Consider the following 15,803-nt stretch of genomic DNA (forward strand, 5'->3'; position numbering starts at 1 on the left):
TGGCCGCGGTTTAGAGGAGAGAAAATGGAGGAAAATTGTGTTTTTTCTTCCTTTATTTGCTATATATAGAAGGTGGAAATTCGCGGGAAAATGAAAGTTTCGCGAATCCGATTTTTCCGGCGTCATTCTCCATGAATTGTAAGATAGGTTTTGGCAAAGGAATTCCTAAGCTAAGAAGATGTCTCCTTGTATTTTTGGCAACTAATGCAAAGTCGGTGCAAAGTCGGTGTAAAACTATTTTACCCGATAAGTTGCTTTTTGCATCGAATGTCGGAATGGAAAACTTCCTTCGGAAGAAAGATTGAAATCATCAAGAGAAATAGGTGTACGCGTGTAGAATATCCATTTGAAGCTCTGAATAGATAAAGTCTTCATTGTCGAGAAATTCTAGGGTTTTGAAATACCAGGGTTTCGGTTTCGGCAAACTTCCGATGATTGGAATCGGACGTTCGTAGGTCCTAGAGTTTCGCCTCGAAATGATTGTGATATATGGAAAAAGAGAAGTTCTAACATTTCTCTGAAGATTTTTGGAATTAACTGCCAGCGTGCCTAAAAGTGAAAATTAGCTATATACTAGGGTTTCTGACCTAGGTTTAAGCGTATAACGATCGTGCTATAACTTTTATCGACTTCGATACGATCCTTTGACTTTTCCTGAACTTCCTCCTTCATAAATTTATTTCATTTAATAAACTTTCGTTCAGGTTTCCCTTCACATTACATCAACCCTAATCGTGAATAAGAAGTTTATTCACTTAGCATGAACTTAAAAACTCGGGCCTTACATTACTACCCTCCAAAAAGAAAGTTTCGTCCTCGAAACTTAGGGTTCAGTAAAAGCTCTGACTATTGTTCTTGATCTTTTCCTCTAACTCCCATATGGCATCGTCTGTGTCTTTGTTCCAAATAACTCTTACTAAAGCACTCTGCTTTCCCTTCAATTGTTTCACTCTTCTAGTCCCAATGTTGACCAACGGCGTCTCAAAAGACATATCATCTTCCAACTCTATGTTGTCCGGTTCGACCACTTGCATCGGGTCTCCGTTGGAAATAATATTCGTTGGCATTCGTGCAATCGCACAACCTTAACCACTTGCTCCTTTGCTTTTGTTCGTCCAAATTACTGATTAGTAGCTCGGTACTTCTCTGTGTTCCGGATTGAATGCTCAACTTGTCCTCGTGATGTTCACTCATGATCCAAACTCAACTCGGTCGCTTGATAACTCCTAGTCGAACTATTGCCTTGGAATCTAATAGTCCATTAACGTTACTTCTAACTTCGTGATCATCATCACTCGCACCATGAAATCAATCTTCTACTTAGTCACCGTTCAAGTCTAAAACTCGACTTGAGTCTTAATACCTCGTGCATGACAAGACTCATCTCCTTAATCATCCATTCATTGACCACTCATCAGCTAATCATCTTCTTAATATCCAATAATCCATTATTGTCGTCTTCGTCCTCAAAACATTCCTCACTCAAACCAATTTCGACTTATTGAAATCCTAAACACTTCACACAGATCAAGACTTAACCTCTAGAGGTTCAAACCATAACTATACCTCAAGGGACTTAACCAGTCATTTCGTCATCTCACCCTTCAACTTACTGTCATACAGCTCAATAGCATGTGTCGGCTCCACAATATACTTCCGTTTAAACGTATCGGTGGAAGACTACTTCCTAGGCTTAGCATGTTATCCTAAACCTCGTGTACTTCTATAGTTAAAATACGAGCAATAACTGAGTAAAGTCTTAATAGGTGTACTAACTATAAGGTTAAAGCTCAGACAGTATATGTAAGTTAGGTGTGTTTGCACACGCTACGAGAGAAATGGAACAATATTATACCGAAATAAGAAAGATTGGTTAGAAGGTTACCATCGTTCTTGCGCTCTCCTCTGACAAATCCTTCAGCTTTCTCACCGTCCATGGTGTAAACTCTTGCTTTAGCAGCAGAACGTTTTCCACGAGCAGTGTTCACGGTTGGCTCCGTCTTGGGTGCTCTGCACTGATCGGCATTATGCCCCATTCTGTTACAATTAAAGCATTTGGGCCTCTTGTCGGGACAAGCATTAGCATAGTGCCCCGGCTTCTCACATCTGAAACAGGTCACCTCCCTGTTCAAAGTCCGATCTCCAGAACCGCCAGCAGTACCCGTCATGGGTCTGTAAGATCCTGAAGTAATCCCTCCTCCAGCAGGACGCTGATATGGTTTCCTGCTCTGAAACTTCCCCTTGTCTTGAAAATTTTGAGAACCTGATCTCATCGGCCCTCCAGTTCCAGCCCGGTTCAACCTCCGGTTCTTCATCAGCTCCACTTCCGTGGCTTTCTCCACCAATGATTGGAATCGCATGATTCCCAGTGGCCTCACTGAGTCCTCAATATCGGGCCTCAGTCCATTCACGAAGCGCTTGCACATGTAGCGCTCGTCAACATGATCATTAAAGAATTGGAAATGCTTCGCCAAAGACTCCAGCTTCGAAGCAAATTCCGGTACAGACATACCTCCCTGACGGAGTGTCAGAAACTGCGCCTCCCTCTCATCCCGGGCACTTGTTGGAAAATACTTTTCCAAGAATGCGGTCCGGAACGAGTCCCAGTTGATCTCTTCATGGTTGGCTTCCATGATTTCCCTCGTGCCCTTCCACCAGTATTCAGCATCTCCCAGCAGAAGATAAGTCGCCATGCCCACCTTGGCACCCTCTACAGTCTGCAGAACGCCGAAAATCTTCTCGATTTCCTGGATCCAGAGATCCGCTGCGTCTGGATTAGTACCACCAGAGAACTTTGGTGGGTTTTGCCTCCTGAAGTCATTGAGGCCTTTGTTCTGGTCCAGAGTTATTTCCCTCTGGCGCTGATGTTGTTCACGTGCTTCTTCAGTAGCACGCCTCATGGCATTATCGTTTGCCTGTGCTGTTACCGCTTGGGCTTGCGCTGTTACCGCTTGGGCCATAGTGGCCATCATCTCAGCTAGCTGATTAGTATTCACCATGTTCTGTTAAGTTAAACAAACAGTTAGTACTCATCATAAGATAGCATCTAGTATAACTATACAATATGAGTAAGCAATAACTTCAATCAATTTTTAAGCGAAAAATCGCTTGCAGACAATCAATTTTCACTCTTTGCAGAGTCACACAACCTAGCACAGAAGACCTATTCCCCAACAACTCCCGAAAGACTCGACCGTGCTCTGATACCACAATGTAACACCCCGATTTCGGTGGCGTCACTTTAGTAACCAAAAGTAAACTTAATGCGGAAAAACGTGAATATTTTTTCAACCTCCTGATAATAACTAAGACGAGACTGAATTAAATAAAACCCAACAATAACAAAATCAGAACTAATATATAATACATAAACAGCCCCCGCTGTAGTACTAACCTCGTCACGAGTAAACCTTCAGTGACGGAAAGAAAAGTGTAGCGCCCGAAGGCAATATGTACAGACTGAAAATAAAGGTGAAGTGTCCGCAACACCATCCCTCAAAACTGAAAATCAGCTGGCCCATCGGCCTGAAGCAAGACCTCCTAAGTCCAACCAACTCTCTGTGATTCCTGTTAAGAAACCACACAAAAGCTATAGGTGGGAAGCTACCCTGTCCCAAAAGAAACAGATGATGTTCAGAGCTAAGACTCTACTCCTACACTAATCCCATCTTGAGGAGCTCACACCAGCACCAGAACCTACATGCTAGCATGATCGTCGTCCGAATTCGAAATCCAGAACGACCTAGTCTATGTACACCATCCGTCATCCTCTCGCTACCGCGACGCGCTCCTGTTCCAGCATCCCAACCTAGTTTCCCCCGAAGGGTAAACCATGGTGAACCAGTCCGCAATACTCATCTGACAAAAGGCGTTGTCCGCCAAAACACACACAGAAGACGCGAGGGTCAACTCTAAAGAACTATGTAGATAATAAACCCAATAGGTACAAATAATATATAGCCACTTAGGCTTATAACTAGAGATATCATTCCTAGGGTTGCATGTTCCACCAAATCATAATGACAATAATAACATTTAGCATGTTCCAAGTAAGTTTATCAAATAGCAACCACACTCATCAACTAAGTCAGTATGCATGTTGCGTGATATGTATGCAGGTTAACCCAGTCAACCAATATGCAATCCGGAAACGGATGGGCATCAAAACGGATCAATCCTAGCACCAGCAACGGTGGGACCATTTCTGCCCGCGTGCCTCTTACACCAAGCAAAGGTATGGACAACAACGAGTCAATCCTAGCACCAGCAACGGTGGGACCATTTCCGCTCGCGTGCCTCTGGGATGGACATCAACGGATCAATCCTAGCACCAGCAACGGTGGGACCATTTCCGCCCGCGTGTCTCTGGGATGGACATCAACGGATCAATCCTAGCACCAGCAACGGTGGGACCATTTCCGCCCGCGTGCCTCTGGGATGGACATCAACGGATCAATCCTAGCACCAGCAACGGTGGGACCATTTCCGCCCGCGTGTCTCTTACACCAAACCAAGGTAGCCAGATCAGCCGTAACCCGTAGGTCTGCCATTTCGGTCTGCTACAAGAGACGTCTACAAACGCTCTTTCACGGCATTCCGGGTCTTATGACCATTTTGGAAACCGACGAGGTCCAGAGTACGTCCTGTGTTAATACCTCATTAATGTTGCATGTATGCAAAATGATTAGTCAAACAACGTCTCCGTCCTCACTCGACACGTCGCCACGTGTTCTAGGGAAGTTAAAGTCTCTAAAAGCTTACCCTAAGGTAAAGTCGATTCTGCGACAAAAGACACACTTCACAACACACATCGCTGCTCCAACAGCACAAGAGTATCACATACTCGGGAACTAACGGTTCCCCGGACTTATCCCCAGGATAGCCCAACAATATCGCTGCTCCAACAGCACAACAACCAACGCTGCTCCAACAGCACAACAACCAACGCTGCTCCAACAGCACAACAACAACAGACTCAACACTTGGATCCGACGACACTTCTCGTTTTCCAAACTATGATTTTCATCCAAAGCCTCCTTTCGAGATTATTACCCTTACTTAAAGATTTAGAGGTTGTTTAATGTCTTATGAATTTTCTTTTCAAAATAATATCATTTTTAGTCTTATCGCAATTCCTATAAGTTCTCGGGATCTTCGAATCCCCAAATGACTCCAGAGAATGTCTCGATCCATAAACCCTATACAAGGCCCGAACCTCGTTCGTCCTATCAAACTTTCTCAAAACTCTCAAAATAAAATCGGCATGACCTGCCCGCTATTCTCACCATTCAGAATCTCAGATTTTCAGTGTAAAGCATATTTAAATCATCACAATCAACAACATGTCATATATCAATAAATCGCATCATAAACACTTAGCACTTAGCATATAAAGCATGCACCACACATCCTAGATTACCCACATAGCACATAGCATGTAAGTCAATCTTCAAAAACATTCAGTAGATGAATCATCTACATTGTCAGCCGAAGCCTCAGAAAACATTTTCAATCACACACAATCTCAGTGCATAAACAGTAAACAATGTCGAAATATCGACCCTAAGCATTAACTAGAGATTCAGTGAGAAGCCCTCACCTGAAGGTTCTCCAGCAAAAACTTCAAACTCTTCTTCACAAGCAAGGTGTTGATCCTCAGGAAATTCCTCAAAATCACCTTTAGAACAAAACCACAAAAAATCAATCAGAATCTATCGGAAACTAAGCTATCGATACTTACTAAGGTTACTCGAAGTAATCTATACTCTAAGGTACGATAAACTAGCGCGAAAAGACAAGTTTTCGGAAAAGGAAATTTCCTCCTCCCCCCCTTATAGCTCTCGGCCACTATAGGTAATTGTAGGGTTCGATTTTTCTTCGATCAAACTTGGTTCCTATGCTTTCATAAGCCGTAACTAAGGGTATTCTGAACTCGGAAAAATTATCGGATCAAAAACTGTCGCAGGGGTATTTTGGTCATGATTTTTAACTTAGGATTTTCAAAACTGAAATCCCAAAAATAAAATTTTGCAGGGACGTCACCAACGACGTTTATGACAACTAATCCTACTAGCACTAAGCTAAGGCGATAGTTTTCAGCCTAGAGGTTGGAACTTTACTCAAAAACTACATAAAATGGGTATTTTAGGTTCAAATTGATTCCGGCGGAATTCCGGCGACATAACGGAAAATCTAATCCGGCAGAAGTGATCTTGGGCATACATAGAAGAGGTTTAGAATCAGAAATGAAAGATTCAGGATAGTTTTGCAAAAACCCATAAACTATCCGCTCAGAAAACTCTACAGAAAAGCTATGGAAAAAGCGATCGGAGGTAAGGATTAGCGACTATACCTCGAAACCTTGAAGTAGCAACTGATTGATCGACGATCAAGCAAACGATGAAGAAAAACTCTTCTTCCTTCTTCCTTGTTCTTGGCCGCGGTTTAGAGGAGAGAAAATGGAGGAAAATTGTGTTTTTTCTTCCTTTATTTGCTATATATAGAAGGTGGAAATTCGCGGGAAAATGAAAGTTTCGCGAATCCGATTTTTCCGGCGTCATTCTCCATGAATTGTAAGATAGGTTTTGGCAAAGGAATTCCTAAGCTAAGAAGATGTCTCCTTGTATTTTTGGCAACTAATGCAAAGTCGGTGCAAAGTCGGTGTAAAACTATTTTACCCGATAAGTTGCTTTTTGCATCGAATGTCGGAATGGAAAACTTCCTTCGGAAGAAAGATTGAAATCATCAAGAGAAATAGGTGTACGCGTGTAGAATATCCATTTGAAGCTCTGAATAGATAAAGTCTTCATTGTCGAGAAATTCTAGGGTTTTGAAATACCAGGGTTTCGGTTTCGGCAAACTTCCGATGATTGGAATCGGACGTTTGTAGGTCCTAGAGTTTCGCCTCGAAATGATTGTGATATATGGAAAAAGAGAAGTTCTAACATTTCTCTGAAGATTTTTGGAATTAACTGCCAGCGTGCCTAAAAGTGAAAATTAGCTATATACTAGGGTTTCTGACCTAGGTTTAAGCGTATAACGATCGTGCTATAACTTTTATCGACTTCGATACGATCCTTTGACTTTTCCTGAACTTCCTCCTTCATAAATTTATTTCATTTAATAAACTTTCGTTCAGGTTTCCCTTCACATTACATCAACCCTAATCGTGAATAAGAAGTTTATTCACTTAGCATGAACTTAAAAACTCGGGCCTTACATTTGTGTCCACCCTCACTGCCCTTCCCATCACCAATGCAAGCCCCATGAGAAAGATCTCATCATAGAACACCATGTTCAGACCCGGGAAGAGGATCCACGCCAGTGTTTGTGTCCACCCTCCACTATTGTCAGAACAACCTCCATCACCACCAACACCACCCTCCACCATAGCCATTGCCGCCGCCACCACCATCTCCACCGTCGACACCACTACTACCACCACCACCACCCTCCAACCTTCATCCTCCATCACCACCTCCTCCACTGTAGAAACCACCATTGTTGCTGCTAACTCCTTAACCACCACTAGTACCCTCTAACACCACTACTTCGATCTTCACCACGGTCCCCCGCCACCACCCCTTCCACCACCACCACTACCCCTACCACTGCCTCCACCACTACCACTGCTATCACCTCCACTATTACCACTTCCTGCACTGTCAACACCACCTCCGCGCACCACCATTCTCATCGTCGCCACTTCCATCATTGCCGCTACCAGTTAACATCCACCCCCACCACCACCACCTTCATTGCAACCACAACCACCTCCACCACCACCGCTACCAATGACACCACCACCCCACCACCACTACTATCGCGACTAGGTAACATCGACCTCTATCACCACTGCTACTTGGCCCCTCCGTTATCATATTGCTTCTACCACCCTCTTTCGAGGATTTATAAAGTTGATAATTGTGGCATAGATTTACAAAGTTGACAACAACTTTTAAAATTGAAAATTAAAAAAACTAAAACTGGATTTAAAAAATAAAAAACTAGTTTTAATTTTTCAAAATTTCAAAACATAACCCACCTCGAACGGGCCTAGGCCTACTAGATATATTTGTTATAAGATACATTATCTTCTCCAGGTTTGCAACAACCTACGTATTTATACATAAATGAGAGACATCTCTAGCGCATAACATCTTTGTATGCAGGACCAGGAACTAGGCCTTTATTTATTGAATTCATGTGTAAATTTCACATTGTGTGCCATGTTTTTAATGTGAGATTGTGAGTCTTGCATGCTCGTGGTGCGCCCCTTTATGCATTGTTGTTGGCACTGCCATGCATGTGATTGACCTGTATTTTGTGTTTAATTATCTATCACTTCTAGAGCAAACAAAGTTGGTTAAGGGATTCGATCAGCTGAGGAATGAGGATGACTATGTATTTTGTGAATAATCTAATTTTGCGGTTGCAATCACCTAACATGATTGTTCTCTTCTTCATGCGAGATAGTTTTTTCTCCAAGTTTCTTGTCACTGCTGATTGGAAGTCAAATGGGCCGGGGGACCAAAACTTTTGATTCTGCTATACATTTCCGTATGTAAAACTACATGTATATCAACTCACCAGTATTTATAAAAAAAAATCAACTCACCTGTGATGAAGAAGCAAAATCACAGAAAAGAAACACAGATTATTCTGTAAGTGTTTTGGTTAATTCAGATACATGGTAAAGTAAACAACGACATGATTCTAAATTCAAATGAGTCCATGCTTAATGACATCATGTTGATGAAAAAACATACTATCTACAACACCTTGGCGTGTATGTAATTTAAGACACACATGACCATCTGGTACGTAGTTTATAGCAAGGACTTAATTACCAGAGAAAAGAAACACACGCAATGGCATCGTTCTACATTAATTAGATCAATGTTTAGACTTTAGAGAAGTTAGTTACAATGGTTGTTAGTTAGATCTACTTGGAGAATTATATAAAGTTTATCACCGACAGCCACAAAGTTCCTATGCAATGTTCCCCTCTTGGATAGTTTAACTTTTTGTCCATCTCCTTAAGGCCTCATGAATCTGGTTTTGTTCTCAGATTTTCTTGCAAAACCTTTAACTTTCCATAACTGCTTTAATTGAAACATAGAAGTTCTGTTTTCAAGCTTTAGTATTTGGTCCAATTAGGCTATTTTTCATTACCATATCGTACATTTTAAGTGCCATCATGTTTCTGACTTTGGTTTTCACACCTGAGGACTCTACCCCATCCACCTCTTCTATACATACCCATCAACCAAGCTAAGAAGTTTAACTCTAATTTTTTTAATTTTTCTGAAGCTTCTTCAGCAATCACCATGTCTTCTACTACACTTCAATGGCTAAGCCTTGTGGGTATTGTTTGGCTCCAAGCCATAAATGGGACAAATACCAATTTTCCTGCTTACTCTTCCCAGCTGAAGGAGCTTCTTTCTATTTCTCAAGTGCAGCTCAATAACCTTTCTTTTGCCTCTGATGCAGGGAAATTTCTTGGCTGGTTTTCTGGCCTTGCTTCTCTTTACCTCCCCCTCTGGCTTGTCCTCATAATCGGTTCGGTTCTTGGGTTAATCGGCTATGGAGTGCAATTTCTCTTTATAACTAACCACATTGCCTCTCTGTCTTATTGGCATGTTTTCTTGCTAACGTTTCTAGCTGGAAATAGTATTTGTTGGATTAACACAGTTTGCTATGTTGTTGCCATAAGAAACTTCCTATCTGATAGCAAAGTTGCTGTGGGATTAACAACCAGTTACCAAGGATTAAGTGCAAAGATCTATACCAATATTGTTGAAGCTGTTTCTCCAGATAAAAAAGCTGTAAACTTTCTCTTATTGAACTCTCTAATACCAATTGTAGTTAGCCTAATAGTAGCTCCTTTTCTCAGAGAAATTGAAGTTACAAGCTCCAAGCACACAGGTGTTGGATTTGCTGTTATGTTTGTTATTACAATTGCCACTGGAATTTATGCTGTTATGAGCAGCTTGCAATTTGTCACAAGCAAACTATCCTCACTGGGAATCCTGATTGGTCTTATAGTTTCCCTTCTCTTCGCTCTATTAGTCCCACCTTCACTTAAGATCAAGAATCTAGCAGGGGCATGGCACAAAAATAGAGAAAGACTTAGAGTCTACCATTTTACTATGGAGGAGGGTACTAATGAAGAGAGGGCAGAGGATGAGGTGAAAGATGGTGAACATAGTAGAGAAGTTTCAGAGCTTAGTGTTATGGAAGAAATTGGAGTGAAATTAATGCTTAGAAAAGTGAATTTCTGGTTATACTTCTTTATCTATCTTTTTGGTGCAACAATTGGTTTCGTATTTCTCAATAATTTGGGACAAATAGCTGAGTCCAGGGGTTGCTCTGCCACTTCATCTTTGGTGTCTTTGTCTTCATCTTTTGGGTTCTTCGGCCGTCTGATCCCGTCACTCATGGATTACTTCTACAGGTAATGTATTAAACCCTAAACCTTAAACATTTCACATGCATGAGGTGTTTATGTTAAACTTTATATCTATATTAATTTATGTACATAAACTTTCATTAATTTGAACTAAAAATGATACATGTATATACAATACGTGACGTAATTTATGCGTATCATGTAACAAACTGCCGCTAAATGATATGTCAGAAGTATGTCGCAGAATATTGTATGTCGACCTATCATTACTCTCTATATATATAAAGAGAGAAAGAAACACAACACAATATTTTGATGACAAGTTCATCTTAATATCTTAATATGAAGGAATCTAATTCCTCAAACACCAACCAACCGGAACTAGTGCATTTACATTTTTCATTTAATGCATATAATGTTGATGCACAATATGTGTTGGTTGTCATGTGGTTGATCACCATTGATGAAGACAAACAAACTGCAACATTAAAAGCCACCCCGGCCTTTTATTGATATGAGGCTACTAATAACTACTTTGTTTCTATTTTTTTCAGGGGAAAACGTACAATTTCAAGACCTGCCTCAGTGGTGGCAGTGATGATTCCAATTACAATTGCATTCTTCTTACTTCTCAATAAAACAGACATTGCCCTTTACACAAGCACTGCAGTAATTGGAGTGTGTACTGGAGCAATCACTTCCATAGCTGTTTCCACAACAACTGAGTTATTTGGAACCAAACATTTTTCAGTGAATCATAATGTGGTCGTGGCCAACATCCCCATTGGTTCGTTTCTGTTTGGCTACTCTGCTGCAATTCTTTACAATAAGGAAGGGAATGAACATGGGAAGTGCATGGGCATGGAGTGCTACAGTAACACGTTTCTCATATGGGGCTCCTTTTGCTTCCTTGGAACTGTCTTGGCTTTGATTCTTCATGCTAGGACACGCCAGTTTTATTCACAAAAACAATAGGCTACACATTTTAATTACTCTTCATATTAATTAGTTTATTTTCAACACGCAGTGGAGATTGTAACTTTATTAGGTAGAAGTTACTATTGTTCTTCAAATAATGCTTTGTTGACACTTGTATCACACTTACACCTAGTGAATTTAATTAAGGAAGACAGACAAAGAATGTGAGACATATAATAGATGATGTGATAGAAACATAAAAGAAAAATAGGAAGAGAAGGTAAGTGAAAATAAAATGAGTTTAATGGTTTATTTTTTGATAGGCAACAAAATGAGTTTAATGGTTATACACCGTTAGTGTAAAATAGTTTTACACTGACATCCAATCAGTTTTTACCACGTAGGAGAGAGAGTTACATTCATTTAAATTTTAATTAAAATAAAAACATATTTACTTATTTGGTAGAATTAAATTGGATGTCAGTGTAACCCAGTACATATCCATTAAATTCAAATAAAATAGAAGAAAAACTTTGAGATGAATGAATTAATACTCTTATTCTTTCAAAAAAATTGACAAACCATTTATTTCTATCATTTTTTATACTCATTTTATGGGAGTTTTTTACCACCATAAAGTAGGGGTGAACATGCGCCGGGTAGATCCAATGAATCTGTCCAACCCAATCTGATCCAATAGAAAAAATACGGTTGGATCGGGCAATCGGGTTAATCGGATGGATTTTACTACAACCCAACCAAGTTTGGATCGGATTTCGGATTCAGTTCAAATCCATCCAACCTAACCCAGAATCCATACATATAATAATAACTTTTTTGCAATTTTACTCATACTTGGAGTGCTAGTGTCGGAGTGATGATTTTTGAAACTTTGAGACTTAAGTATTTATAGTTATTTGTCATATTAGAACTTAGAGTATTTGTTCGTAGTTATTTGTTACATGTTTATATATAGTTATTTGGCATGTTGGAGACATCTATTATCTAAGTTCTAAGTATCATGTCATGACATTTAGTGTTGTTTTTCACTTTTTAAGTACTATTTACGTTAGATTGTTTCATGTCATTTGGTAATGAAGTTTTTTATTTTCATGATATTTGGCTATATGTCATTTATGTGGTACTATTTCATGCTATTTGATATGAATTTTTGTGTCTTTTTCATGCTATTTAGTATTATAACATATTTAGTATTTTTTATGACTTTTTCTGAATTTATAATAATTTTTGCAAGATTTTTTAATATTTCAGATATATTATTATTTTAATATAGTGACTCAATCAATTCATCCAACCCAATCTGAACTTCGTCGGGTTGGTTCGGATCGGGTCCGAAGAAGAAATTCGTGAAATCCAACCCAACCCAGACAATTTTGATCGGTTCGAATTTTATTTTAACAAAAATTCATCCAACCCAACTCATGTGCACCCCTACCATAAACCATAAAGTATGTTAATTTTTTTTTTCAACACTTTCTACTTTGTGATTGTTAAAAACTGTCACACAAATGAAAGTGTGAAAAATAGAAAGTTACTGTTAAGTGTTTGTTAATTGGCACTATTATTCTTCAGTTACCACTATTCTGCTTTATACATAGCTTAACTTTTGGAATTATCAATACCAACACATCTCTTTCGCTTCATTTAATACATACGCCAATATCACCCAACTTTTTACTGGAGAAAAGAGATACACATGGAGTTTAATAAATAATGAGTTTAATTATTATGTACTGTGTTAACAAGTTTAACACAGAATTAATTCAAATTCAGCATTTTAACACATCATACATTAATTAAAGTAAAAGGGTTAAAAAGGAGATATGGTGAAATATGATTAAATTTGTGTAAAAATTTTAAAGTCTATCAATGAATATAAATTAAATCCATAGGCGTAGTATATGTCAAAATGGTGTCTCAGAAAACGTCTACAATCAAAATCGTATGATATTTGTTGTTGAAAGGTGCTATCATGGATCTATGGTACGGCTAAACAGCAACAATATGTTATACGGACATGATTCTTGTACATACAAAATTTAGCAACAATATGCTTTATTTACGTAAAAAAATTTCAGACCCATCAAAGTTTTTAAACAATATATTTTCATATAAATATATATATCAACTAATATTTGTTTTTAGCCACATGTCCCATGCGTCAGATGAGCCAATAGCGACACTGTTTTAGGATTTTGTTCACCGTGAATCCTGAAAAATTGCCACTTTTCAAGAATGACATAAGAAACATTTCATGGTTAATCCAATTAATTAAGAATAATTTCCTAATTAAGTTTAATTTAATAGCTATACCCTGATAACGTAATTCTTTACACAATTAATTATCAATTTAAAAGTCTTTAATTTCTCATATTATAACTAAATTAAGTTAACAACTATATGAATAGAAAAGGGAGCGATATATTAAAGAATGGATATCTTTTTAGACAGTGAGTCAATGCATATACATTAAATCCAAATAATATTTTAGCTTTTGTAATTTTATGTTCGGAATAATGTAATGTGGCATAAACTACATTTTTTTTTCAAAAAACAAAACTGAAGGAAATCAACTCCGTGACTATAATTGATGAATAAACCTCTATTTATACAAATACATGGTTGACTAATAATAAAGGCTAAATCCTAATTACGTGTATAATTACAGAATAATAAATATAAGAATATTATATTCTATCACACCCTCGCAGTCGAAGCGGGAGGTTCACCGACGCTGAGACTGGAACGAAAATCATCAAAAAGAACCCGAGTAAGGCCTTTCGTAAAAATGTCCGTAATTTGATGACGGGAAGGAACATGAAGGACGCGAGCCTGGCCACACGCTACCTTTTCCCGAACAAAGTGGATATCCATCTCAATATGTTTGGTACGCTGATGGTGCACAGGATTGCCAGAGAGGTAGATGGCACTCACATGGTCACAGTAGACCAATGTTGCCTGAGAGAGAGGAAAGTGAAGTTCGAGAAGTAAATTGCGGATCTAACAAGACTCGGAGTCAACATTAGCAACGCCCCTGTATTCAGCTTCAGCACTAGAGCGAGAGAGGCTGGGTTGCCGCTTGGAGGACCAAGAAATGAGGTTGTTGCCAAGGAAAACACAGTAACCAGAAGTAGAGCGTCTGGTGTCAGGACATCCCCCCAATCAGCATCAGTGTAAGAAACAAGTTTCGCAATGGGGGAGGGATACAAATTTAGACCATAGGTCAAGGTGCCACGAACATAGCGTAAGACATGCATGTGGGCAAGCATGTGCTCGGTGCGTGGAGCATGCATATGTAAGCAAACTTGTTGAACTGCATAAGAAATGTCAGGGCGAGTAAAGGTGAGGTATTGGAGAGCACCAGCAAGACTCTAATACAAGGTGGCATCCTCACTAGGAGTCCCAGAAGAAGAACTGAGCTTCTGCTTAGTGTCAACCGGAGTAGCAGAAGGGTTGGACGAAGTCATGCCGGCCCGAGCAAGAATCTCACTAGCATAAGTGCTCTGACTGAGAAAGAGGTCACCTGCATGTTGAGTGACAGCGATGCCAAGAAAGTAACTCAGAGGACCAAGATCCTTCATAGCAAATTCTGAGGCAAGAAGTGCCATAAAGGAGTTGCGGAGATCATGCGACGAAGCAACTAGAATGATGTCATCAACATAGAGAAGTGTGTAGGCAATATCAGTACCCCGCCGGAAGATGAAAAGAGAATGATCTGAAGTGTTGTGCCGGAAGCCAATAGAGGAAATATAGTCAGCAAACCGCTGATACCAAGCACGAGGCGCCTGCTTAAGACCATAAAGAGACTTCTTTAAGCGGCAGACATAGTCCGGGCGCTGAGAGTTGCGGAAACCCAAAGGATGATGCATGTAGACAGTCTCATGGAGATCACCATGCGGAAAACATTCTGGACATCCAACTGATGAATGGGCCAGGATCTAGAGAGAGAGCAATGCTGAGAACTGTCTGTATGGTAGCCGGTCTTACCACGGGGCTGAAAGTCTCGTCACAATCAACACCTGCAATCTGAGACCTGTCATCACCTACAAGACGAGCCTTATAATGCTCAAACAAACCATTAAACTTCTTTTTATGGCGAAAAATCCACATTCAACGAATAACATTAACATCACAAGGAAGGGGAACTAACTCCCACGTATTATTTCTAATAAGAGCATTAAATTCAGACTACATAGCGGACTTCCAATTGGGATCAGATAAGGTTAGTTTTGGGTTGCGAGGCAAGGGTGAGATGGACGGGTCATCAATAGAGACCGAAAGACTAAAAGGATTTTTAGGTTTGGAAATATCGTGCATGCTATGAGTGGTCATGGTCCGAATTGGATGTGCAGGTGGGACCGAAAGCAAGGATAAAGGCGCAGAAGAAGTAGGCGAGGATGTGGAGGCTGGTGAGGGCGGCGCAGAGTCAATGGGACTCGACGATGGGATTGGA

The 15,803-nt window shown here is 39.8% G+C and overlaps 1 protein-coding gene across 1 annotated transcript; it reads left to right on the plus strand.

Moving 5' to 3' along the window:
• The first annotated feature begins 8,875 nt into the window (after positions 1 to 8,875).
• Positions 8,876 to 11,653, plus strand: LOC130724088 (protein NUCLEAR FUSION DEFECTIVE 4-like). Its single transcript, XM_057575259.1, has 2 exons — positions 8,876 to 10,456; positions 10,966 to 11,653. Exons 1-2 carry the CDS (start codon positions 9,330 to 9,332, stop codon positions 11,384 to 11,386), a joined length of 1,548 nt encoding a protein of 515 aa, XP_057431242.1. The 5' UTR covers positions 8,876 to 9,329; the 3' UTR covers positions 11,387 to 11,653.
• The last annotated feature ends 4,150 nt before the right edge of the window (positions 11,654 to 15,803 follow it).

The sequence above is a fragment of the Lotus japonicus genome, chromosome 6 (genome assembly GCF_012489685.1).
Source record: "Lotus japonicus ecotype B-129 chromosome 6, LjGifu_v1.2".
NCBI lineage: Eukaryota > Viridiplantae > Streptophyta > Magnoliopsida > Fabales > Fabaceae > Lotus > Lotus japonicus.